This window comes from Neopsephotus bourkii, unplaced genomic scaffold (assembly GCF_033783945.1).
Source record: "Neopsephotus bourkii isolate Nb327-2 ecotype Australia unplaced genomic scaffold, CSIRO-AGI_Nbou_v1 NB_1454, whole genome shotgun sequence".
Lineage (NCBI taxonomy): Eukaryota > Metazoa > Chordata > Aves > Psittaciformes > Psittacidae > Neopsephotus > Neopsephotus bourkii.
The window spans coordinates 9,655-36,965 of record NW_026901931.1 but is presented as its reverse complement, the minus strand read 5'-3'; the positions used below and the strand labels follow the sequence as shown (position 1 = coordinate 36,965).

The 27,311-nt window shown below is 44.4% G+C and overlaps 5 protein-coding genes across 6 annotated transcripts; 3 read left to right on the top strand and 2 right to left on the bottom strand.

Moving 5' to 3' along the window:
* Window positions 1-3,055: 3,055 nt before the first annotated feature.
* Window positions 3,056-5,140, bottom strand: LOC133220612 (olfactory receptor 5J3-like). 2 transcript variants are annotated; one of them, XM_061368854.1, is made up of 2 exons: window positions 5,017-5,140; window positions 3,056-4,124 (listed from the first exon to the last, which is right to left on the bottom strand). In XM_061368854.1, the coding sequence occupies exon 2, from the start codon at window positions 4,107-4,109 to the stop codon at window positions 3,171-3,173; it is 939 nt and encodes a 312-aa protein (XP_061224838.1). In that variant the 5' UTR covers window positions 4,110-4,124; window positions 5,017-5,140; the 3' UTR covers window positions 3,056-3,170. The 2 variants fall into 2 exon arrangements, with proteins under 2 accessions (XP_061224838.1, XP_061224839.1); XM_061368855.1 differs by having other exon boundaries at window positions 3,056-4,144; window positions 5,017-5,122.
* A 3,385-nt stretch (window positions 5,141-8,525) lies between these two features.
* LOC133220611 (olfactory receptor 5F1-like) lies at window positions 8,526-9,581 on the bottom strand. The gene has a single exon (XM_061368853.1). It carries the CDS (start codon window positions 9,579-9,581, stop codon window positions 8,640-8,642), a length of 942 nt encoding a protein of 313 aa, XP_061224837.1. The 3' UTR covers window positions 8,526-8,639.
* A 4,385-nt stretch (window positions 9,582-13,966) lies between these two features.
* On the top strand, window positions 13,967-14,926 carry LOC133220609 (olfactory receptor 5AP2-like). The gene has a single exon (XM_061368850.1). It carries the CDS (start codon window positions 13,967-13,969, stop codon window positions 14,924-14,926), a length of 960 nt encoding a protein of 319 aa, XP_061224834.1.
* A 3,707-nt stretch (window positions 14,927-18,633) lies between these two features.
* On the top strand, window positions 18,634-19,664 carry LOC133220610 (olfactory receptor 5AP2-like). Its single transcript, XM_061368852.1, has one exon. The coding sequence runs from the start codon at window positions 18,634-18,636 to the stop codon at window positions 19,561-19,563; it is 930 nt and encodes a 309-aa protein (XP_061224836.1). The 3' UTR covers window positions 19,564-19,664.
* Window positions 19,665-24,280: 4,616 nt separating this feature from the next.
* On the top strand, window positions 24,281-25,240 carry LOC133220607 (olfactory receptor 5AP2-like). The gene has a single exon (XM_061368848.1). The coding sequence runs from the start codon at window positions 24,281-24,283 to the stop codon at window positions 25,238-25,240; it is 960 nt and encodes a 319-aa protein (XP_061224832.1).
* Window positions 25,241-27,311: the final 2,071 nt, after the last annotated feature.

The following is a 27,311-nucleotide window of genomic DNA, read 5'->3' as shown; positions in this document are numbered from 1 at the left end:
TGCCAGGGAGCTGTCAGACCTGGCAAGGGTCAGCCCAAAGAGCTCTCAAGAGCCAGGTCAGGATACACCCAACAGGTTTTAAAGTTAATGGCACCAGAAGGTGTTATTTGAACAATACCAGCCCAAAATTGTTGCCTTTAAGAGTTTTATACAAGCTTCAGAAATCCCCAAAGGTGGTTCGGTACATAGCAGTATGTAGTGTGTCATATCCATATTCAAAAACAAGATTACCTCTTGGGAAGCACTCTTAGAAGCGTTCCCTCGGTGGAGGAGAAATCCAGCTCTCCTTTATCTCAGTTTATGCAGATACTTAGAATGAAAATATAAAAACACAACTTCCTTTTCATTTTGATGCAGCTGCCTTTACTTTTCAATCAGAAATGCTTCCGTTACTGTGCTCCCAAAGATGAGAGGGGGCTGCAGGGCCTTCTAGGAAAGGACAGAAGTCACCTCTTTGCTCCCAGAAAGCCCTAGTAAGGAGTGACCCTGGTTATTCCTGCCTAGCACTTAATGTTCCATAACAAAAGGAGGGTTTCCTACCCCATGCAGGTTACCAGGATAGATCCACCAGTAACCCAGGAACTTGGTTACTGTATAGGCATCCTCACCCGTTTCATTCAGCATCAGAGAGCACCTAAATAAACCCAGCTGCTCCCCTGGGATTATTTAGGTGGTGATGGGTGTGACTTACATACATCAACAACAAGGAATTAAATCCTTCACCTACATGGGATAAAGGTTGAGACCTTACCTGTTCTGAGATCTGATGTGTTTTCATTTGCTTTCATTATAAAATCTGGGATGGCTTTGTCAGGAGTAAAGATGTGCAATGGGGACACCTTCTGAGAGGGATCTGTGGATCTATAGGAAACAACTGATGGAGAAGGGAATCATTTAAAATACCAGGAATTAGCATGTCAAATTGTGTATGGATAGCCCAGACTATTTAAGAGAAAAACAAATTTAAAAGGCAGAGTGAATTTGATATCCTCAACATCAGAAGGACATGGATCAAGTCCAGAGGAGGCCACGAGGATGCTCAGGGGCTGGAGCAGCTCCTCTATGGAGCCAGGCTGAGAACACTGGGGCTGTTCAGCCTGGAGAAGAGAAGCTGTGTGGAGACCTCAGGGCAACTTCCAGTGTCTGACAGGGCCTACAAGGATGTTGGTGTGTAGTGTCTCTGACCATGGCAGGCGGTTGGAACCAGGGTCCTTTCCAACCCAAACCACTCTATGATTCTACATTAATCTACATTTCATACAACCTGAAATCTCAGCCAAGAACTGCATTAGGAAAAGCATGGTTTAAAGCATCATTTCTAAATGTGAGGGGCCTTTGAAGCTGTTAAACCATTTGACATTGCTTTAACAGGGTCAGAAAATAAACTGTCTACATAGGTTCAGCCAACTGTAGATGCAACATGATGGCCTTTGTTTATTTATCTATTATTTCTCAGTTTCCTGGGCAAGAACAAGCCACTTGGCTACCCAAAGCTTCCCAGCAAGTAAGAAAAAGGTTTTATCTTAAATAAAAAAGAGTGGAAATTCCCAACAACGTCCAATAGATGGTGGTGATGTATAAGAAATCCTGATCCACAATTTTCTAGCCACTTATTTCAAATCTTCTGCCTTTTGATACCTAAAGGGACTCCTGTGACCATTTTGCACCTCTTGGAGGTGACCACAGAGAGCAATGGTACCAAGAAGGAACAAAAATCATACAGGAAAAGGAATGGATTTTGTTCAGAAGTAGATGAAATGCAGCTTTGAAGGGGAAATGGGCATCTAAAGAGCAGGCATATGTGGATACTGTCATGTCCTGCTGGCAACAGTAAGAGTCAGCTTCAGGCTGGTAACTTTAGTAAAGAATAAGAATAAAGTACAAATAAAGAATAAAGGATAAAGAATAAAGTATAAATAAAGAATAAAGACTTATTTCTTATTGCTCGCCAGGATCACATCCCTGTTTGGGTTATTTTCCCCTGTATTAAGGAGTGTCTTTCCCACTGGTGATGCTACAGCTCAAGTGACCACAGGTGGAAAATCCCCATCCAGGACCTAGCCAAGCCTTTTCCTTCCTATCAGCCCATCGTCTCCAAATTCCTTCCCCGAGGAGCTTGTTAACAACAATCGGATCAGGGACATCTCTCACCTTTGAGTGATGAGCTGCCAAAGAAATACAGAAGTTTTGGGTGCGTGGGGAAACCCTGTGGGACTGTTCCCCCTGGTGACATTGCGATTTTATAGCAACCAGGATATGGGGGAGCTGCAATTTGTGTGAGGAATTACTTCTTGCATAGGAAATAAAGACTTCTGGTTGGTTTTTTTCATTACCTTCGATTTTCCTGTTGTTTCAGGGTGTCTGTGTGTGTCCACGTTTGCTTTGGGTTTCTTTAATCCCCATTGCCTCAAACCAAAGTGCAACTCTCCTGATAACATTCTTGCCTTTGTTTTAACAAACCACTGTGGGTATAAATTAGAAAACGCCTTAGAGCTTCGCTTAAAGGCTTTGAGAAAGGCAGAACCTGAGGAGGAAAAATGAAAGGGTGAAGTTCTGCAGCTGCCTGAAAAGAGGAGGCAAAGCCCAATTTGACTGTGATTTAACTCAGCAGCCTGGTTCCAAGCACAGACCTGGTGAAGAATCTGCATTTCACTCGACTCATGCACAATATCCCACTGCTCTATAACAGCATTAAAACATCAGTTCATCCATTGAGATCTTGGGTTTCCATCCTTCCTGGGAAAAGCCCATACCAGCTAGGCCCAACCCACCCTATAAATCACTGAGACCCCAACTAAACTGGGGCAAGGAAAATTAGTATCGTGTGTATTGGTGTTCACATTTAACACAAGAATAGATTGTTTTATATATAAATATATAGTTTAGGATGCATTTAATATTGTGTTTTTATATATATACACACATACATATGTGTTTATGTGTATAATTTGCCAGTCATAGGAACAGTGACCTCCTAGATGTCCCTTCTGAACAATAACAATGTCCTGCTGGTCAGAGTCACATCAGTGACTAGTCATGGTCATGCTAGTCGTGGTCACATCAGGTTGCTCTTGGCCTCATTCAGGCAACTTCTGAACGTGTCCATGGGTGGAGGTTCCACAGCATCTGGGACAAAGCCTCGTGTTACCCACATCCCTGGATCAGGGTTTTCAAAGCCTGACTGTGATTCTTTCTGCTGTTCTCCTCAAAGCATCCTTCATCTCTTTGTTCCTCAAGCTGTAGATGAGGGGGTTGAGCATGGGGATCACCACCGTGTAGAAGATGGAGACCACTTTGTCAGTGTTCAGGGAGTAACTAGAGCTAGGGCGTAAATACATGAAGATGGTTGTTCCATACAACATGGTCACCACAACCAGGTGGGACACGCAGGTGGAGAACGCTTTTTTCCTGCCCTCAGCAGAACGGATCCTCAGGATGGCAAAGAAGATGAAGACGTAGGAGACCAGAATGGCAGAAATGGTGCTGAGCTCAATGACACCAGCCAAGGAGAAGAGGATCATCTCATTGATGTACGTGCTGGCACAGGACAGAGCCAGGAGAGGAGGAACATCACAGAAGAAGTGGTTGATGACATTGGAGCTGCAGAAGGGCAGCCTGATGATGAAGGTCATCTGAATGATGGAGTTCAGGACACCCCCAATGTAGCACCCTACCACCAGCCCCACACATAACCTTCGAGTCATGACAGAGGAGTAGAGCAGGGGGTTGCAGATGGCCACGTACCGGTCATAGGCCATGACAGCCAGCAGGAAACACTCAGTTGTCACAAACACAATGTAGAAGAAAGCTTGACCCATACAGCCAGCAAAGGAAATGGTCTTCTTCTCCAATAGGAAGTTCACCAAAGTCCTGGGGGCTACCACAGAGGAGAAGCAGATGTCAACAATGGAGAGGCTGCCCAGGAAGAAGTACATGGATGTGTGGAGCTGTGGGTGGCCTCGGATGGCTACAATTATCCCTGTGTTGCCCAGAAGGGTGATGGTGTAGATGAGCAGCAACAGCACAAAAAGGGCTGCCTTCATCTCCACTTGGTCACTGAGACCCTTGAGGATGAACTCTGCTGCTGAGGTGTGATTCTGCTCTGCCATTCAGGGCTTTTGTATCTGCCAAAGAAGGAAAAAGTCTGGAAAATACAGGACAGTGGAAACCATGCCTTTATTTGAACTGGAATGGGATAACTTGACAATTGGCACCCTGTGCACCAAGGCTATCCCCACTATTGATTTCCAGGGAGCTACAGTGGAACAGACTGCTCTGTGGCCATCTGCTCCAAGCTTGCCCTCTTATACAGCCCAAGGAAAGAGGAGGCCCCTTCTGAAGTGAGAGCATCCCAGCCTCCCCAGACACCTTTGAGCAGGTTCATTTGTATCACTGGATCCCATTTTGGTACCTACAGTTTGATGAGACCAATGGCTACAGCAGCAGAGAGGGACTGATGTGACCCAGACCAAGCCATCAGCTCTGCCCTTGATCTCCTGTGATTAAGTTTCTCTGAAGACAGCTCTGATCTTGGCAGCAGCTTCTGGCTATAACTCATATAAGCCGAAAAATACCATAGCTTTCCTTTGGTAGTTTTGGAAAAGTCACTGAGATGAAGGAAAAAGAACTTTTAATTTGCTGGGAATTAAGGCAGGAGAAGGGAAGGGGTGCTGCATGACCCTAAAACTCATTCAGGACATGAAGAGTTTAATATGGCAGTCCTGGAAACCTTGGGGAGGTGAAGCCAGGAGACCATGAGCAAAATTTGTGTCTGGAGATGTTATTCCCTTAGTACAATAGAGAGAGGATACAATTAACAGGACTCAACACCTTGATGAGACCATTGAGCTGTGCTAAGCCAAACTCATTCAACTCTGGTTGTCTCAGTTAGACACTAAGTTAAGCTGCTCACACTCATGAAAGTGTGAATTACAGGTTTCTGTCCCTGATAACATGAAGGTTCAGAATAAAACAACTAAATCTTTACAGGATTAAAGATGAGGGTAAAAACCTTACCCCACCAGATGAGTGTCAGGACCAGAAGACGAGGTGAAGATCCATTCTCCATCAGCAGAATATTTCTTTGTAGAAATATCCTTTACATTTTAAAGTGAATATCACTATTTCAGGGTCAGTGGCTAGGTTAATATTTCCTTGAAAATTTCCTCCTCTCTTTTTCTCCAAGGCTCCTTAAACCTACCATAAGCAGAATGATATCTGACCAGTGCGGAAGGGGCTACAGGAAAGATGGAGAAGAGCTTTGGACAAGGGTCTGTAGGGACAGGCCAAGGGGAATGGCTTGAACCTGCCAGAGGAGAGACTGAGCTGAGCTCTTAGGCAGAAGCTCTTCCCTGTGAGGGTGCTGAGGTGCTGGCACAGGGTGCCCAGAGAAGCTGTGGCTGCCCCATCCCTGGCAGTGCTCAAGGCCAGGTTGGACACAGGGGCTTGGAGCAACCTGCTCTAGTGGAAAGGGTCCCTGCCTGCAGCAGGGGTTGGAGGTGGATGAGCTTTAAGCTCCCTTCCAACCCAAACCAGGCTGGGATTCTATGAATACATCCCAGCAGGAATATTTAACCTCTTTAAACCAACACAGAGAAGCAAATCTTTACCTGGCATAAATCTGAGCAGCCTCCCCAGTTGCTGCAATGATTTCTACCAGAGCAGGGCTAACTTGGAACTTTCATGGTTATGGTCTCACATACCTGTGGATGGGGGTCACCTCTTACAGCTGCAAGTTCTCTCCCACATTAGATGACACTGGATATCTGCACAGCAAATCGAGGGGATTATCTCTTGAAGGCATCCTCCCAGCTTCCAAACAAAGTGTCTCTTCCTGAACCTTTAAGAGCTTCCAGCCTATTTTCATCGGATGAAGTTCTTCACTTGCAGCAATGTGCTGCTTTTATATCTCTCCCTGAAGGTCTTTGCAGACAACTGGCACAAACACTTGGGAACAAGTGTTTGTCACGGGTTTGGCTACAGTTCAGGGTTCTAAGACACGTGAAACTTGGTTGTATATTGCTGGCCCCTGAATAAGAACCCATGACTCACAACAGCCTAAACTACTAATAAAGGCTTAGCCATGGTCACAGGTTAATGCATAATCTCTTAGCTATGCACACAGGCTGATGGAAAATCTCTTCTAATTATTGTCACAAAGATCTCTAACCTGTTACACCTCTCAGCAGCCTCCAGGGACAGGAAAAGTAGAGATCCAAACAAGCACAAGTTGTTCTTCACAAGCCCTTTTGAAGAATCGAGGGGCAGGTGAGAAGGTGTAGCCAAAGGGCAGTCTATGTCAATTATCTGAAACACCTGCTGCAAGCAGCTTAGGTAATTACCTCTGGATGGGTGCCTGGAGCAGACAACTGGGATTATAGAAGATGAAGGCTGACCCAAGCCTCCAAGCCCTAAATGAGCCTGAAAGGCTACTGATGGTTAAGAACAGGGGGTGTCTATCCAGGACCGACTTGTCAGAACATGACTGATGGTCCATTGGACCTTTTTACTATGCTCCAGGTACTTCCAGGAGTATCTCAGCTACCCATTTTTGACTCCTTTTTGCACAGAGCTAGGTCATTCCACTGCTCCACCTCTATTGCAAGACCAAACCCATTTCATTACAACCTGTTTTGAAAAGGGATGATGTTAATCCAGCCAACAGCATTAAGCATTGGTATATGAGCTAACTGCCAAGAGTCTCTGCAGTCAGTAGAAATGAAGGTGGTGGCTTAGCTGTTTAGATATGGGTGTCCAGGACTAGCAGAGACCTACCATGCATCCCTCTGGCTACCCTAAAGGACACAAGCCATGCCTGCCAGACCTGTGTCCATACACCCTATGATATCTCAGGGGGAATTGGATGGATCAATAGAGTCTGTGTAGCCCAAAGGAGGATTTGCCATGTCCAGAGAAGATCCACACATGGTCACATGAACAGACTAAGTTCTCCATCAGAACCAGAGAACACCAGTTTGGAAGGGACCTCAAGGATCATCTGGTCCAACGTTTCTAGGCAAAGCGTGATCTAAGGTAGATGTTCCAGCACCTTCTCCAGCTGAAGCTGAAGTGTCCAATGTTAGGGAATCCACCACTTCCCTGGGGAGACTGTCACTGAGTGACACAGTGATTTGTATCACTGAGAGCCTAGAGGACTGGCTGAGAGATGGACAAATGAGATGGGTTTGGGCTCACCTTGCTCCAGGTCAGTGTGACATACAGACTGACACATGAGCTATAGGTGTCCCAGGTTATCTTCCAGTCTGTGAACTCCAGTGGTACCGTTCAGTTGGCCAAAGGAATGGCTGAGAAACACTGCAGGACTCACTGGAACCCATGAGCTTCTGGAGGAAACCATCAATGGCACCAGCACAACCAGAACCAACAAACACAAATATGGATGGAGAAGAGCAATGCAGACAGCTGTGTTGACCCCAGATGGATGTTTCGTTGAGTTTAGCTTCTACAAATGGCAATATTTTAACAGCAGGGTTTATATTTGGGGAGTTTCTGTGCCAACACTTTCACCAATGATTCCTGTTTGTTCCCACTTTATTACCAGTCCTCCAGGTACAGCTCAAAACACACTCTCCTTCCTTGAAAAGGCAAATAAAAACACATATTCCCATTATTGCCAGAATAAACTCATTTTGCTTCTTACAACAGCATGACAGGGAGGAAAAACAACTTGTAGAAATCAGGTACACAGTCATCAGGTTATTAGGTATAAACCTTCAAAGTGTTTATCACTAAATTCCTCATCTTGTATCAGCTCTGTTGTGTCTGAGGATGTTTTGAGCCTATTAATTTTCCTCTTATAATGAAGGTGGTAATGGAAAGAAGGAGTTTGAAATAAAATACCCACTGAAGTTATATAGAACTGAAATCTGACCTAAGGAAGTGCCATGACCCATAGGCTGGGTGGGCCTTAGCCACCTGAAATTCAGACGTCCTGAAGTTAAATATGTCAGAATCATGATACGTGTTCTATATGCAGCTGATATCTTTATATATCTTTATTGTGTCTTTATGCACCATCATTCACTTGAGCCATTTCCCATGATGGTTTTGCCAAGGTCTTTAGTTCCTTCTAAGGAGGGAGACTGAGATCAGATGTGATGTCTACTTATTAAACTCCACTTTTGGCCAGTTAAATCCCACAACTAATGATCTTGTAGATACAGAGAACTACATGCTTAGAGGAAAAAGAGAGAATAAAAGTAGAAATAAGAGTTTGATTATAACTAATGCAACATGGCTTTACTCTACATTAAGTTTGAATATGTGTACTGAACAATCCCACTGAACAGTACATTTAGGAACCATCACTGTCCAATCCTTTACACAAACAAAATCATTTGAAGTATTTCTTCTTGCCTCCAAATATCCGGGAACAAGCTGGACATTTTAGCATGTTTCATCACAAATCAACCTTTGGTGGCTCTTCAGTGAGTACGTGTTTCTCCTATTATGAAATACACTATCAAGAGGCAAACGTATAGCAAATTAATCCCACATCGATAAAGCTGGTCTACGAAATGGACAATAATATATAGAAGTATTATCACAGCTTCTCTCCAACCTCAAAAAGACTCTAAAACACCAACCCCATTCCCATTACTGCCCAAGTGTCAAACCATTTACCACTCTGGCAGGGAAATCATCATTCTCCCCATTGTTCTCTTCAGAGCACTCTTTACCTCCTTGTTCCTCAGGCTGTAGATGAAAGGGTTCAACATTGGGGTCACCATGGTGTAAAAGACAGAAACTATTTTGTCCCTACCCAGGTTGTAGCTGGAACTGGGCCGTAGGTACATAAAGATAAGGGTCCCATAGAAGATGGTTACAACCACTAGGTGGGATGCACAGGTACCAAAAGCTTTGCCCAGTACAGAGCCTGTCTTCAGGACGGTGAAGAGGATGTGGCCATAGGAGATGAGGATGACTGCTATTGTGGTGACCTCATTGAAGCCCCCAAAAGCAAATAGCAACACTTGGCTGAGAGAAGTATCAGAGCACGCCAACTTTGAGAGTGGTGGCCCATCGCAGAAGAAGTGGTCAATGACATTGGGGCCACAGAAGGACAGCCTCAATGCAAAGCCTGTGAAGACGGCTGAATTAAAAAGCCCAACTGCATAGGACCCAGCTAAGAGGGAAACACAGACCTTCTTGGACATGAGGATGGGGTAACGCAAGGGGTTGCAGATGGCAACATAGCGGTCATATGCCATCCCAGCCAGGAGGTAGCACTCTGTGATTGCAAAAGCAGCATAGAAATAGAGCTGCAGGAAGCAGCCAACAAAAGAAATAGTCTTCCTCTCAGACAAGAGGTTCAGCAGCATTTTGGGTGTCACCACGGAGGAGTAGCACAGATCCAAGAAGGACAAGTGGCCGAGGAAGAAGTACATGGGGCTTTGAAGCTGGGAATCGAGCCAGACTGCAGCAATGATGCTAAGGTTTCCTATCATGGTGGTGACATAGATGAACAGGAAAAACACAAAGAGTGTAACCTGGAAGTCGAGGCAATCTGTGAACCCCTTGAAAACAAATTCTGTCACCGTAGTCCAGTTTTCCCAAGCCATCAGTGTCCAAGAGGCTTCCAGTTCCCAGGCAGCGGGGTGATTTGCATGACCTTGGTTATGATGGCTTAATCCCTTGCTTAATTATTAGTGGGGTTTAATCCTGTACTCTGTAGATAATGAAGACATTCTCTAATGAAACACTGCCAGGCAGGTTGGCAGGATGCTTAGATGGTCCACAACCACCTGCCCATGCAGGGAGTCACTGACTACATCTATCACTCAAGCTCTTAAACCAAGCTTTGAATATATCTTCTATCTTCACACGCTGATTTCAAAGGAAGTCTGAAGCCAGCAAAACAAGTTTTCCCTTGGCCATCACCATGGTCTTCACTATGTTTCCATCTGCCTGCAGTTTTCTCCACATTCAGGGAAGAGCAGCTCATGTTGACTGTTGTGATAATACACAAAGTAAAGGAATATTAACTTTCATGCTGCTTTTCAGGTTGAAGATGTCCCAGAAACTCTTTTCACTCTTTTCATTACCCCAGGTAGCTCAGAGTCTGAATTTGTTGCTCCTTAGTCTAAATGCTCAGAAATAAAAGCATTATGTTGGTTTTCATTAAAAACAACTGATTAATAACAAGGTTAGTGGCTACTTTGGGGGCTAAACTGCATTTCAATAGCTGCTCTCATCTCATAAGAATAAATACATAGAAGAGACAGAAGGGCATATGCATTTATCTTTCCTTCTCCAGTATCTTCCAGCTTCACTGGTGATTTGTTAAAAATGTGCTTTTCCCTTTAATTTCTATCATTCAACTTACATTTTAAGCAAACAGCAAATACTTTCAAGCAACTGATTTCATGCCAGATTAAGGTTAGGAAGTAAAACTTCCTTTTAGAAAGGATTTATAACACAACCATGTGTCTCAAACACAGACATTTGAGGGTAGTTTAAATCTAGTTCCACCACCATCCCCCAAAACAGTACCTGAGATGCCACTTCTGGCTTCCCGCTGAAGACCCAGCCTCTTTCAGGCTGAGCTATTATTGTGCCTACTTCTTATTCCTTACTCCAAGGAAATCATTCAAAGACAGAACCTGCACCTTGTCATTGCTGAGGGGAACTAGAAAGGCAACAATACAGACAAATAGAGCATATCCAATTGAAATTGTCTATGCTGATCTCTTAAATAGGATAAAATACATCCCCAAAAAGGATTGTGTCAGGAGAGGGGGTAAATACATAAGATATTAGACATTTCTTCTGTACATGTTTATATTTGTCCCAGTATAACCATTACCGATAAGCAAGGAGATGCTTGCAAAGAGAAAAAGCAATTTAAGCTTCTGTGGCAATCACTGCTACATTCCTATGGCATTGCCTCTAAGCAGATCTTCCTTGCCCATTTGCATGACTGTTGCACAGAAGCATCTCTGTCTCGATAGTATTTTTCCACCTTGTAGCTTGCTTTATAAATCAGAGCTTCAGAGAAGAAATTTTGTGATTCTATGATGCCGTGCTTCACCATTCCATGAAATCCTCCAAGTCTCCTTTCTTTCTCTGTTTAGTTCTACATGGTGTTGGCTGGCCATGTATGGCTGTGTCTCCCAGAGGCTCCTTTCTTTGCTATTTATTGCTTTCCAGCTTAGATGGTTGAGATAAGCTGCCAGCAGTCTCACTGGGCACATCACCCCATGCTAACCTTGGTTCTCCCCCCTTCAAATATAATTGGAAAGTTGCCTTAGTGACTTCACAAGTTAGACGTCTGGAGCTATTACTGCCTCAACCCATGAGATGAGCTGTCTTCTGGGAGCCAGAATACACTGAAATTGCTGTGAGGTTATTGACAAAGAGCATCTCTTAGTGATGACATCTCAGCACCTTGTAACTACAGAAACACTCAAGCTGGACAGCTTTGTGAGCTTTTAGTAAGACTGGAAACCCATTACCAAACCACAGTGTTACCCACCTACTCAAAAACATTATTCTACTATTATATTTGGAAAATGGAGGTGATATTAATGACCGGAGAATAACACTTGAGTATAAACATCAACTGATTACTCTAATTCCCTCACTGACTAGACTATCTCCAATTTTGCCCATGCAGTGATATGGTCTGGATGGAGAGGGACTGGCAGAACAGTGAGCAGTGGCTGGGTTGTTGGGTGCAGAGGGTAATAGGTTCTACTCTGCAGGAGCCTGGAGAGTATCACAGGGGTTTATCTCTCTAATCTATCTAAACTGAATCGAAGGAGAACACCATGGTGTGCAGTGACCATCCCACAGTACCTGAGCAGGAGAAGCAGAGCAGCAACAGAGACCAAGGCCAAGATTCCGGCGCATCAAGAAAGTTGGGGATTATGAGGCCGGTCCAAAACCAAGCCAACACGGCTAAAGACAATCCCCTGGTCAGGTTTAGGTCCAGCAATTGCTAGGGAAGTCCACAAGCAACCTCAGATATCATCAACGGATTCCATAGATGTGCACAACTCCTGCTAAAATGGAAACCAGAACAACTCAAACATAGTCCAGACACCTTAGGCTGAGCTTAAATAGAGATGGTGAGCAAATGGGCAGAGGGTGAGGATGGAGCCCCAGCTGAGGCTGCTCAGGGGGATAAAGGCCTATTAGTTCATACTGGGACAATTCATCACTGCCTCAAAATGCCCCTTTCTCACCCTTACATACAGTGGAAGCCCTAAAGCACAAGCTCAAGTGTTGGACATTGAGGCATTACATGTGGATAACCCCACTGGGACTGGAAAACTGAGCACACAAGTGTTCACAGAGGGGGAGCAGCAGCTCCATAGAAGGAGTCACTTGTGCTTCATGTCCCATTTGGGGACCCTCTGCAAGATCTGAAATGTCTCTAAACCCATTCTCATTCTGTTGGCAAGGTCAAACTGAAAACATTTGCCTGGTCCACAAGTATGTCAGAAATATCCTATGAGCTGCTCATCACTGGTGCTGCTGTGTAGCTGTGCTCAGGAATGGCTCATCCACACCATGTCTCTCAGATGCCCAAGCACCACAATGCCTTTCAGAGGTGATTTCACACCCTTTGCTTTTCCTTCTCTTTGTTTTCCTCTGGGTAAGCATGAGCAGCCCTGGAGGCTTCCTCCCAGGAGAGCACATGCAACTGTATTTACAGCCCCAGCACCACAAGCTGGGCTCTTGGAGTCTGGCAGAGCTCACCTCTCCTCACATCAGGTGCTTAACAGAGGTGATGCCAACATGTAGATGTTCTCTGCTGTGCTGGGGATTAACCTGTGGCTCCTATCACTCGGTGGCAGAAGGAAGGTACAGGAAGTAGCACCAACACAAAGCAGAGCCCCACCTACATTGAAGCAGAGGTATTTTGTCTTCATGTCCTCGTTTCCTCTTTGGGAAAGCTGCATCAGAATTAGCCTTACCAACGTGGGTTTTCTTTATAAGAAGAGGGAGCAATGGTTAATGCAGGTTGTGTTTCTTTTACATAGGCAGCTAAAGCAAGATGCACTGATTTATTCAAGAGTTAAATGAGGATGAGTGTTATTTTGTTATAAAGAAATGCAACATTGGAGATTGTCAGCAGGATATAGTCACTAATATAGTCACTAACAAATCAGCACATTGTAACATCAACTGCTTTTTAATGCAAGCGTCTTAATGCTCATAGGTTTAGGATGATTCAGTTTGCTGGAGCTCAGAAAGGTATAAATCATGTGAGTTTTATCGGCTATGAATAAACTCAAATAGTTTGATAAATGTGATTTGGTGACTGGAATGATAACTAAAAGCCAAGGGAAAATGTGTGCAGTTCATTCACGTGTAAGCTGGGATTTCACTGGGACTGGGACGTTCTAGCCCCCTGGTTTACATGAGCTACTATGTGGTTTTCAGGTGTCTTCTGACCAAATTAACTCTGAAAAGTGAAAGTGAAGAAAGATCTGATTCTTTTCCTTAATCTGAAAACACATGTGCTTGAATAAATCCATAGTTTTAAGAGTCCTAGCATACAAAATACCATTTGTTCCTTGAATGTGGTCCCTGTTCTTTTCAAGATACCTCAACTGTATAACATAAAATATATATATAATTTGGGTTAGAAAATTTAGTATAATATAAAGTAAAGTAGCAGATAAACTGGTCATTGTTTGGATTAAAATATGGTCCAAAAATGCCTAAATAAATCCATTGTTTTAAGTGTTCCAGCATAGAAAACCAAAAATGTCATTTGTTGCGTCAGTGTGCTTCCTGTTCTTTTATAAATACACTAAGTAAAAACCAAAAAAACATATGATTTGGGGTTAACAATATAGCACAATATATGAATTCAACCAAAATATGGCACTTAAAATCGTGATTGATTATAGTCAAATATGGTCCAAAAATGAATCTCCACTTCTAAAAGCTGTTATGTTTCTCTTCCTTTTGCCTCAGCAGGTAACACCAGGGCATGGAAGGAAATCAAACCCAGATAGAATTCATCCTGTTAGGAATTACAGACAGCCCTCTTGCGCAGACCCCTCTGTTCATGTTGTTTCTGTTGATATATATTGTCACTTTGGTGGGGAACTTTGGCATTATCACATTGGTTTGGGTGTCTCCCAGCCTCCACACCCCCATGTACTTCTTCCTCACCCATTTTGCCTTCACTGACATCTGCTATTCCACAGTCATCTCCCCCAGGATGCTGGCAGACCTGTTAGCAGAGGACAAAACCATCTCTTTCACTGGCTGCATGATGCAGTTCCTCATGTTCTCTTTCTTTGCTATTAGTGAGTGTCACCTGCTGGCCGTGATGGCCTACGACCGACACGTTGCCATCTGCCAGCCCCTGCTTTATGTGACCATCATCTCCAGCCGTGTCTGCTGGCAGCTGGTAGCATCATCCTACCTATTCGCCTTCCTCAGTGCCATCGTCTACACATGGTGTGTGTTTGGAGGTTCCTTCTGTGGTCCCAACCGCATTGACCACTTCTTCTGCGATGTTGTCCCTGTTCTAAAGCTCGTGTGCTCCGACACCTACAGCAGCGAGATGCTCATCTTTGCCTTTGTCACCATCAATGTGGTGGGCATGAGCATCGTCATTTTGCTCTCCTACATCTCCATCCTCTGTACCGTGCTGAGAATGTGCTCAGCACAGAGCAGGGCCAGAGTCTTCCACACCTGTGCCTCCCATTTGACGGCTGTGTCCATATACTTTGGGTCAGCATTCTTCATGTACCTACAACCTTCTTCTAACCACAGAAGCCTGGATAAGGTGGCCTCCATTTTCTACGCCATGGTTACTCCCATACTCAACCCATTCGTGTACACTCTGAGGAACAAGGAAGTGAAGGGGGCTCTGGTGAAGTGCAGGAGAAGGCTTTTCAACAGCTGGCAACATAGAAGAGTTGTATCATCCAGGACGTGAAGATTTCGTGTGATGTGAGAAAGCCTATGGGGCACTGAAACATTGGTATTTTCATAGAATCATAGAATAGAATAGTTAGGGTTGGAAAGGACCTTAAGATCATCAGGTTCCCACCCCCCTGCTAATGGGCAGGGACACCTCACACATTTTCCTCTAATCCTCATTATTTTATGTAGTTAATTCCACAGTTCATGCACAAAAGTCAATTACAGTATTTAATGAGAAATAGACCCCCCAAATCACTTCTTTTTTTCTTGGAAGGAAACCAAGAGGAGAGGAACCTCAAACTTCATTTCAGTTGGCAGTCACCAGCTCTTATGAAGAAATTACCCTGAATTATCCCAGGCCTCTTTCCCTCAGAGGAAACACCAATCAGCTTTATCCAGTTTTAACTTTTGTCACTGATGAAGAAGTCTTTTTCTTGCAAGATTCTGGACCTTGTTCCTCAGCTCTTAGAAATTTCCTCCCTCTTACCTGTGAGTTATTTTTTAAAGCTGCTGGGGTGGGAGGGAAGAGGAAGTGTAGTTTTACATTTGCTTGCTGAAAAAGAGTCAGAGAAAAGGTTTCAAAAGATTCATTGCATTTGTTTGTGCCTTTCAAAGAGAAGAAGCTGGTGGGAATCCACCTCTCAACCTGCACTTTTGAATATCAGGGGAATCCCTCCTCAGGCTGCAGCTTCACGAGAGATTTCACTTCAAGGAAGGGAATTGTAAGCAGTGGAGTTCATAACTTAGAATGATGAACTGTGCTGAGACCATCCAGTGGTAAGGAGAATTTGGGCACATCAAAGGCTCATCCCATTCGTTTTAAGGGGTATTTTGCATTCATCTTAAGTCCTGTTTACTTAAATGGTGAGATAAATGGAAATAAGCTGGAAATAAGCACCCACATCCTATGTCCATGCCCAGCTCATGCTGAAGCACACCAGGGAAAACCAAACTGTCTGTGTGACTTACAAATTAAGCCTGTTGATGGTGACTTAGGTCTGGGGCAAAAGTGTCTTCTACTTGTGGTCAACAAAGGAGCCACAATCAATGCAATTAAATACTGAAAAGTTAGGAAGGACAGAGGCCTCTGAAATCAGAGGGCTTCCTTGAAAACCTTCACCACACCTTGTTTTCTTCCTTCTAGTTTGTCAAATATGTGCAGCATACATGTTAAAAGATCAACACTAAGGGGAAAAAGCAATGCATAATGACATACAGCAGATAAATCAGATTGTCTGTGGTCTTGTAGCACGAGCCACTTGTAGAAACAAAGCAAGACTTGCGAATCATTGAAACCAAGTCCGTAAGCACAAGAAATAAGGCGGGGAAACAAAAGCCCTTGGTGTCAAGTGAACCCCTGAAGCTTTCTGTCACAAAATCAGCAGATAAACGTCACACCAAAGCCACTTCCAAAACAAAGCTTTGCCAATCAAATGAACACTAAAAACCTAATATTATACTTGGTAAAGGAGAATGCACAAAGGACCAGAAAATAACACTCGAATGTAATATTCCATTTTTTACTCTAATTTCCCTCACTGATTGGACTGTCTCCTAATTTGCCCATGCAGGGATATGGTCTCGATGGAGAGGGACTGGCAGAACAGTGAGCAGTGGTTGGGCTGTTGGGGGCAGAGGGTAATGGGTTCTGCTCTGTAGGAACATGGGGAGTGCCACAGGGGTTTGTCTCGTTCGTCTATCAAAACAGAACCAAAGGAGAACACCACGGTGTGCAGGGACCATCCCACAGTACGTGAGCAAGAGAAGTAGAGCAGAAACAGAGAACCGGGTCAAGTTCAACCAAGATTCCAGAGCATCAAGCAAGCTGGGGATTATGAGGGAGATCCAAGACTAAGCCAAACCAAGCCAACACAGATCAAGTCAATCCCTTAATCAGGGTGAGGTTCAGCAATTGCTAGGAAAGCACATGAACAAGCTTTGGTTAAAACCGAAGGATTCCATAGATGTGTGCAACTCCTGCTAAAATGGAAACAAACCCTCAAAAATAGCCCAACTTCCCTGGGTGAAGTTAAATAGGGATGAAGGACAAACAGGCAGAGGGTGGGGATGAAGCCCCAGCTGAGGTTGCTCAGGGGGATAAAGGCCTATTAGTTCACTCTGGGACAACTCATCACTGCCTCAAATGCCCATTTCTCAGCCTTCAATAGAGTGGAAGCCCTAAAGCACCAGCTCAGGTGTTGGACAACCAGGCACTATATGTGGATAATCCCACTGGGGCTGGAAAACTGGGCACTCAAGTGTTCACAGATGGGTACCAGCAGCTCCAGAGAAGGAGTCACTTGTGCTTCCTGTTGCGTTTAGGGACCCCCTGCAAAATCTGAAATGTCTCTAAACCCATTCTCATTCTGTTGCCAAACTCAGACCAAAACCTTTGCATGGTCCACAAGTACGTCACAAGCATCCTATGAGCTGCTCATCACTGCTGCTGATTATCTGTGATCAGGGATGACTCATCCACACAATGACTTGCAGATGCCCAAGCACCACAATTCCTTTCAGAGGTGATTTCACACCCTTTGTTTTTCCTTTTCTCTGTTTTCCCCTGGTAAATCATGAGCAGCCCTGGAGGCTTCCTCCCAGGAGAGCACATGCAACTGTATTTACAGCCCCAGCACCACAAGCTGGGCTCTTGGAGTCTGGCAGGAGCTCACATCTCTTCGCACTGGGTGCTTAACAGAGGTAAGATGCACGTAGATGTTCTCCGCTGCACTGGGGATAAATCCTTGGCTATCATCACTTGGTGGCAGAGGGAAGGCACAGGAGGTAACAACACCACAAAGCAGAGCCTCACCTGCACTGAGGCAGTGGGTTTTATTCATCACGTCCTCGTGTCCTCTTCTGTAAAGCTGTGTTTGAAAACAGCTGTACCAAAGTGAGTTTTCTTCATGAGAAGAGGGAGCAATGTCTGATGCAGGTTGTGTTTCTTTTAAACAGGCAGCTAAAGCAAGATGTTCTGATTTATTCAAGAGTTAAATGAGGATGAATCTTATTCTGTTATGAAGAAATGTAACATTTTATATCATCAGTGGAGTATAGTCACTAAAAAATCAGCCTTTGGAGTCAGCCTGTTATAACATCAACTCTTTAATGAAAGCAGCTTAATGCCCATGGTTTTAAGATGCTTCAGCATGCTGGAGCTCAGGAAGGTATAAATCATGAATTTAACAATGTCAGTTTTATCTGTTGTGAATGATCTCAAATAATTTGATTAGTGTGATTTGGTAACTGGAATGATAATCAAAAGCCAAGAGAAAATATCTGGAGGTCATTAATTTGTAAACTGGGATTTCACTGGGACTGGGACTTCCCCTTGATTCATGTTAACGTGCACACTTATGAGGTTCCTCTAAGGTGTCCTCTGACACAAATTGCCTCTGAACTTAAAGTTATTGAAGATCTGATTGTTTTCTCAAATCTGAAAAACCCACATCCTTGAATAAATCCATAGTTTTGAGTGTCCCAAAAGAGAAATCTAACAATGACATTTGCTGCTTCAATGTGCTCCTTGTTCTTTTTGAAACACCTTGATTTAAATCCATTAAGTATAGATAATGTGAGTTACAAAATGTAGTGGAATACACTAAAATGTAATATTTAAAATGGTCACTGACTGGCATTACATATGGTCCAGATCTGAATCGCCATTTTTAACCAGTTTGATGTTTCTCTTCCTTTTCCCTTAGCAGGTAACACCTGGTCATGGGAGGAAATCACACCCAGATTAAATTCATCCTATTTGGAATTACAGACAGCCCATGTGCACAGATCCCTCTTTTTGTCTTGTTTCTATTGATTTATATTGTCACTATTTTGGGGAATGTTGGCATTGTCACATTGGTTTGGGTATCTCCCAGCCTCCACACCCCCATGTACTTCTTTCTCACCCATCTTGCCTTCATTGACATCTGCTATTCCACAGTCATCTCCCCCAGGATGCTGGCAGACCTGTTAGCAGAGGACAAAACCATCTCTTTCACTGGCTGCATGACGCAGTTCATCATGTTCGCTTTCTTTGGTAGTGCTGAGTGTCACCTGCTGGCCATGATGGCCTATGACCGACACGTTGCCATCTGCCAGCCCCTGCTTTATGTGACCATCATCTCCAGCCGTGTCTGCTGGCAGCTCATAGCATCATCCTACGTATTCGCCTTCCTCAGTGCCATCATCTACACATGGTGCGTGTTTGGAGGTTCCTTCTGTGGTCCCAACCACATCGACCACTTCTTCTGTGATGTTGTCCCTGTGCTAAAGCTCGTGTGCTCTGACACCCACAGCAGTGAAATGGTCATCTTTGCATTTGTCACCATAAATGTGGTGGGTGCAGTCGTGGTCATTTTACTCTCCTACATCTCTATCATCCGCACTGTGCTGAGGATGTGCTCAGCACAGAGCAGGGCCAGAGCCTTCCACACCTGCACCTCCCATTTGATGGCTGTCGCCTTGTTCTTTGGGACAGCATTCTTCATGTACCTACAACCTCCATCTAGCCACAGGAGCCTCGATAAGGTGGCCTCCATCTTCTACACAACAGTCACACCCATGCTCAACCCATTCATCTACAGCCTGAGGAACAAGGAGGTGAAGGAGGCTCTGAACAAGTGCACAAGGAGGGTCTTCAACCACTGGTGACATAGAAGAGTTCTGTCATTCAGGATATGAGCAGTTCATGTCCATTGTGAAAGCCTACGGGGCACTGAAATATTGGGATTTTCCACTAATACTCATGACCTTATGGAAGTTCTTCCACAGTTTCTGCACAACACTCTATGACAGTATTCAATGAGAAAACGACCCCCAAAATCACACCCTTCTTGGAAGAAAACAAGAGGAGACTGAGCCTCAAACTTCAGTTCAGTTCACAGTCACCAGACTGTTGGAAGAAGTTACCCTCAGTTATCCAAGCCTCTTTTCCTCACAGGAAACACCAATCAGCTGCATTCAGTTACAACTTTTGTCATGCATAAATATGATTTTTCTTACAAGATTCTTGACCCTGTCCCTCAGATCCAGTAAGGTTCCTCTTGCCTGTGAGCTCTTTATTAAAGCTGCAGGGGTGGGAGGGAAGAGGAAGTGTAGTTTTACATTTGCTTGCTGAAAAAGAGTCAGAGGTTTCAAAAGATTCATTGCATTTGTTTGTGCCTTTCAAAGAGAAGAAGCTGGTGGGAATCAAGATCTCAAGCTGCACTTCTGAATAGCAAGGGGAACCCCTCCCCAGGCTTCAGATTCAGACTAGATTTCACTTCAAGTAGGCAACTGTAAAAAATACAACTCATCAAACAGACTGATGAACTGTGCTGAGATTACCCAGTGTTAATTACAAGCTAGGCATATCAAGAAGTCCTCCCATTCATTTTAAGTGGTGCTTTACACTCAGGTTAAGTTCCCTTTACTTAAATGGTGAGATAAATGGAATTCCAGCTGGAGATAAGCACCCACATCCATGTCCATGCCCAGCTCACACTAAAGCACACCAGGAAACAACAAGTGGTGCGTTGCACTTATAAATACAGCATGAGGCAAGTTTCCATAGGTTAAAGAGAAACCTGAACCCAGAATCAATGGTAACTGAGAGCTGTCTGGGTCAGAAAGAAGCAAAAAGACACTGGTGTGGTGTCCTGGGTTCAGCAGTAGCAATCATTTTTTCTCCTTTTTAGTAGCTGGTGCAGTGCTGTGTTTTTTGACTTTTGGCCTGGGAACAGCGCTGATAACACCGATGGTTTTAGTTACTGCTCAGATGTTTGGTCTGACCAAGGACTTTGTGAGCCTCATGCTCTGCAGGGAGGAGGGGAAGCCAGGAGAAAGCAGAGACAGGACACCTGACCCAAACTAGCTAAAGAGGTATTCCATACCGCAACACATCATGGCCAGGAGGTTAACTAGGAGTTACCCAGAATGGCTGGGACTGCAGGGTGGGGCGAGGTATCGGTCGGCTGGTGCTGAGGTGTTGTATTCTCTTCCTTTGTTATGTCCTTGATCATTACTATTATTGGTGGTAGCAGCAGTGATTTGTGTTATACCTCAGTTACTAACCTGTTCTTAACTCAACCCATGGCAGTTGCCTTCTTTCAATTCTCCTTCCCATTCCTCTGGGAGCAGAGGGAAGAAAGTGGGGGGGGAGTAGAGTTCATGGTTCTGATTTATGGCCTGGGCTTAAACCACGACATGTGGGGAAATATTTTTCCTTTACCTGTTGTGAGGGAGAATTAACTTACATTTGGGAAGTATTCGGGTCGTGAACAGTGTCTTTTGTGTGCTCTGGAAAACAGCAGCGAGAGAAGAGACGTTATCCTGGGTCTGGGGAAAAGTGGCTTCTATCGGCGATCAGTGAGAGAGCCAGAATTGATGTAATACCTTGCTAAAGAGCTTGGCAGGACAGAGACTTTGATGTCAGAGAGCTTCCTGGAAACTTTCAATGCACCTTGTTTTCTTCCTTAGGGACTGCAGGGATAGGAAAAGGGTAACAGGTTAAACTTAAACAGGGGAAGTTTAGATTGGATATAAGGAGGAAGATCTTCACTGTGAGGGGGGTGAGGCACTGGAATGGGTTGTCCAGGGAGGTTGTGAATGCTCCATCCCTGGCAGTGTTCAAGGCCAGGTTGGACAGAGCCTTGGTTGACATGGCTTAGTGTGAGGTGTCCCTGCCCATGGCAGGGGTGTTGGAACTAGGTGATGTTCAGGTCCTTTCTAAATCAAACTATTCTATGATTCTTCATTCTATTTTCTTGCATATTGTAGCTGAAACATGTCGAATATATACAAACAGAATCATAGAGCCACAGAAAACCCAAGTTTCACCTCAAGAGATCACCTGGTCCAAGCTTTAATGGGAAAGGGAGCTTAGATGAGAAGTGTCACGTGTAAGGCTCATCACTGCTTGATGAATTACCCCACACTGGTGTTCTTATCTATGCTTTGGTTTAAGAAAGATTACAAAGCAGGGACAACTGAAACACATAAAGGTTTACCTAGACTTGGTGCTACATGCCAAAGGGAGGGCTGGGTTGCCATAGTCTTGTGTGTGGTGGATCCAACTCTGGGAACTCCCAAGAGGAGCCTCAGTCTAACGTACAGGGGAGGAACAATTGTCAATTCCAGCAATACAAGGAACAGGCTTGGGGTTCTGGAAATACATTTTATGATAAAAGCATCATTGCATGATTCTGCTTCAATCTTTGCAGAGAAGGGATCTACAAAATGCAGAAACCCCTGTCTGTAGACACAAAATTCCTATATCAGGTAGATAAAAGAGGTCCTGCCATAGATGTCTAATATCATACTTGGTAAAACAGAATTAACTAATGACCAGAGAAAAATACTGGGAAATAAAGTTCACCTTACTACTCTGTTACTGAGAAGAATAACTCCTTTTTTAGCCATGAAGGGACACAGTCTGGATGGAGAGGGACTGCCACGGCAGTGAGCACTGGCTGGGCTGTTGAGTGCAGAGGGTGATGGGTTCTACTCTGCAGCAGCCTGGGGACAGCCACAGGGCTTTGCTTCCTTAATATCTTTAAACAGAGACAAAGAAGAACACCACGGTGTGGAGAAACCATCCCACAGTACCTGAGCAAGAAAAGTAGGGCAGGAACACAGACAGGGGGCAAGTTCAACCAAGATTCCTGAGCATCAGGAAAGTTGGCAATGATAAAGCAGATACAAGTCTAAGTCAAGTCAGTCCCTGGCCAGCATCCAGTCCAGAAACTGCCAAACAGATCCTCGATAAAGCCTACGTCACCATCAAAGGATTCCTTAGATGTGCAGAACCCCTACTAAACTGGAAAACACAACTGCTCTAATAAAACACAAGCTCCCTAGGCTGAGCTAAAATAGAGATAGGGAACAAATAGGCAGCAGGTGGGGATGGACCCCCAGCTGGGGCTGGTCAGTGGGACAAAGGCCTATTAGACCACTCTGGGAAAATTCACCCCTGCCTCAAAATGCCCCTTTCTCACCCTTGAATGCAGTGGAAGCCCAGAGTCACCAGCTCAGATGCTGGACATCCAGACACTACATATGGATAACCCCACTGGGGATGGAAAACTGGGCTCCAAGAGTGCACGAAGGGACAGCAGCAAATGCAGAGATGGAGTAATTTGTGCATCAGTTTTCATTTCAGGACCCTCTGCAAGATCCGAAATGTCTCTAAACCCATTCTCATTCTGTTGCCAATGTCAAAGTGAAACATTTGAATTGTCCAAAGGTATGTCAGAAGCATCACGTAAGCTGGTCATCACTGCTGCTGTATATCTGTGATCAGGGATGCCTCAATCACACCATGTCTCTCAGATGCCCAAGCACCACAATGCCTTCCAGAGGTGATTTCACACCCTTTGCTGTTTCTTCTCTTTGTTTTCCTCTGGGTAAGCATGAGCAGCCCTGGAGGCTTCCTCCCAGGAGAGCACATGCAACTGTATTTACAGCCCCAGCACCACAAGCTGGGCTCTTGGAGTCTGGCAGGATCTCCCCTCTCTTCACATCAGGTGCTTAACAGAGCTGATGCTGGTGCGTGGATGTTCTCTGCTGCACTGGGGATAAACCCTTGGCTCCCATCCCTCAGTGGCAGAAGAAAGGCACAGAAGGTAACACCAACACAAAGCAGAGCCTCACCTGCACTGAGGCAGTGGGCTTGCTTCTGCATGTCCTCAGGTCGTCTTTTTCCTGTTTTTGTCAGAGAACAGTCTTACCAAAGTGAGTTTTCTTCATGAGAAGAGGGAGCAATGTCTGGTGCAGGTTCTGTTTCTTTTACATGGGCAGCTAAAGCAAGATGCATTGATTTAATTAAGAGTTAAATGAGGATGAATATTATTCTGTTATAAAGAAATGCAACATTTCAGATTGTCAGCAGAATACAGTCACTAAGAAATCAACCATTGGAATCAGAACATTGTAATATCAATTCCTTTTTAAAGCAAGCAACCTAATGCCTATGTGTTTAGGATGCTTCAGCATGCTGTAGCTCAGAAAGGTATAAATCATTAATTTACCAGTGTGAGTGTTATCTATTGTGAATAAGCTCAAATATTTTGATAAATGGGGTTTGGTGACTGAATGATAATCAAAACCCAACAGAAAATGTCCAGAGGTCATTCATCTCTAAACTGTGATTTCACTGGGACTGGGGTTTTCTCTTGCTCCAAATTTACATCGGATCCTGGTGCTTTTCTGAATACCTCATCTGAAAAACATAAAATACATATATAATTTTGGTTAGAAAATATATTGGAATATTTAAAATGTAACAGCTGAAACGGTCACTGATAAGAGTTAGATAGGGTCCAAAATCAAATCTCTGTTTTTGATCAGTGTGATATTCTCTTGCTTTTGCCTCAGCAGGTAACACCTGGTCATGGGAGGAAATCTCACCCAGATTAAATTCATCCTGTTGGGAATTACAGACAGACCATATGCGCAAACCACTCTTTTTGCCTTGTTTCTATTGATTTACATTGTGACTCTCGTGGGGAACTTTGGCATTATCATCTTGGTTCGGGTGGCTCCCAGCCTCCACACCCCCATGTACTTCTTTCTCACCCATTTTGCCTTCACTGACATCTGCTATTCCACAGTCATCTCCCCCAGGATGCTGGCAGACCTGTTAGCAGAGGACAAAACCATTTCTTTCACTGGCTGCATGATGCAGTTCCTCACCTTTGCTTTCTTTGCTACTGTTGACTGTCACCTGTTGGCCATGATGGCCTATGACCGGCACGTTGCCATCTGCCAGCCCCTGCTTTATGTGACCATCATCTCCAGCCGTGTCTGCTGGCAGCTGGTAGCATCATCCTACCTATTCGCTTTCCTCAGTGCCATCATCTGCACGTGGTGCGTGTTTGGAGGTTCCTTCTGTGGTCCCAACAGCATTGACCACTTCTTCTGCGACGTAGTCCCTGTGCTAAAGCTCGTGTGCTCTGACACCCACAGCAGCGAGTTGATCGTCTTTGCCTTCATCACCATCAATGCGGTGAGTGCAAGCATGATCATTTCGCTCTCCTACATCTCTATCATCCGCACTGTGCTGAGGATGTGCTCAGCACAGAGTAGGGCCAGAGCCTTCAATACCTGTGCCTCCCATTTGATGGCTGTTGCTTTGTTATATGGGACAGTATTCTTCATGTACCTACAACCTCCATCTAGTCACAGGAGCCTGGATAAGGTGGCCTCCATCTTCTATGCTGTGGTCAACCCCATGCTCAACCCATTCATCTACAGCCTGAGAAACAAGGAGGTGAAGGAGGCTCTGGGGAGGTGCAGGACAAGGTTCTTCAACCACTGGCCACATAAAACAGCTCTGTCATCGAAGACATGAACAATTCATCTCTAAGGAGAATGCCTATGGGGCACTAAAACAATGGCATCTTCCCAATTTTCTCCAGGATTTGATGTAGGTTCTTCTACAGTTCCTGCACAAAAGTCAATAACAGCATTGCATGAGAAATAGACTCCCCAAATCACTTCATCCTTCCTCTGAAGGAAACCAAAAGTAGTGGAACCTCAAACTTGAATTCACTTCTCAGTCACCAGCTTGCATGAAGAAATCACCCTGAATTATCCCAGACACCTTTTCCTCACAGGAAACACCCATCAGCTTTCCTCAGTCACATCTTTTGTCACTGATAATTATCTGTTTTTCTTGCAAGATTCTTGACCTTGTCTCTCAGCTCCAATAAAATCCCTCACTCTTACCTGTGAGTTCTTTATTAAAGCTGCTGGGGTGGGAGGGAAGAGGAAGTGCAGTTTTACATTTGCTTGCTAAAAAAGAGTCAGAGAAAAGGTTTCAAAAGATTCATTGCATTTGGTTGTGCCTTTCAAAGAGAAGAAGCTGGTGGGAATCAAGGCCTCAAGCTGCACCTTTGAATGTTAAGGGGAATCCCTCCCCAGGCTGCAATTTCACAAGAGATTTCACTTAAAGGAAGAAAGCGTAGACAATATCATTCATAATATAGCATGATGAACTGTGCTGAGGCTACCCAGTGTTAAGGATAATTTGGGCACATTAAGGGGTCATCCCATTCATTTTACGTGGTGTTTTACATTCATCTTAACTGCCATTTACTTAAACGGTGTGATACATAGAATTCAGGCACGAGACAAGCACCCACATTCCATGCCCATGCTTAACTCTTGCTAGTGCACACCAGGAAATACCAAATAGCATATTTCATAGAGGAGTTAAGACAGTGGCTCATTTCCACAGATGAAAGACAATCCTGAACACAGAACTGATCCTAACTGAGAGCTGATGGGGTCTCAGAGAAGCCAGAACACACCGATGGGGGAAAATATCTTTCCTTTACCTGCTCTGAGTGGGAATTAACTGATGTTTTGAACAGAATATGGATGGCGAACAATCTCTTCTGTGTGCTCTGGCAATCAGCAGCAAGAGATGAGATGTTGTCTTTTGTCTGTGGGAAAGTGGCTTCAACCTCTGCTCAGTGAAGGAGGCAGAACTGATATAATCAGATGCTAAAGAGCTTGGCAGGACAGAGAACTTTGATATCATAGAATCATAAAATCATAGAATAGGTAGGGTTGGAAAGGACCTTAAGATCATCCAGTTCCAACCCCCTGCCATGGGCAGGGACACCTCACACTAAACCATGGCACCCAAGGCTCTGTCCAACCTGGCCTTGAACACTGCCAGGGATGGAGCATTCACAACTTCCCTGGGCAACCCATTCCAGTGCCTCAGCACCCTCACAGGAAAGAACTTCCTCCTTAGATCCAATCTAAACTTCCCCTGTTTAAGTTTGTACCCGTTACCCGTTGTTGTATCACTACAGTCCCTAATGAAGAGTCCATCCCCAGAATCCTTATACCTTCCTTCAGATACTGAAAGGCTGCTATAAGGTCATATCAGAGTACTTCCTATAAAAACTTCACCACACCTTGTTTTCTTCCTCTATTTTGATCGATATTGCCGCTTAGACTATACATACAAAATCTTAGAGCTACAAAAAGCCCAAGTTGGGACTCAGAAATTATCCAGCCCAAGCTTTTGTGGGAAAGGGAGCCTAGAAGAGAAGTGTCATCTGTAGGGTTCATTACCCCACTCTGGTGTCTTTATTTCCTTTTGGCTTTAATAAGGTTCTCAAAGCAGAGAAACTGAAATGCTCAAACATTTATCCAGACTTGGTGCTATGTTCCCAAAAGAGGCCTTGATTGCCATAGTCCTGTATGTAGTGGACTCAACTTTGTGATTGTCCAAGAGGAACCTCAGTCAAATGTGCAGGGGGGTACAACTGTCAATTCCAGCAATATAAAAAACAGGCTTGAGGTTTTGTACTGAGAGCATCATTGCATGATTCTGCTTCAATCTTTGCAGAGGAAAGGGTCTACATAATGCAGAAACTCCCGGCTGTAGACACAAAATGCCCACA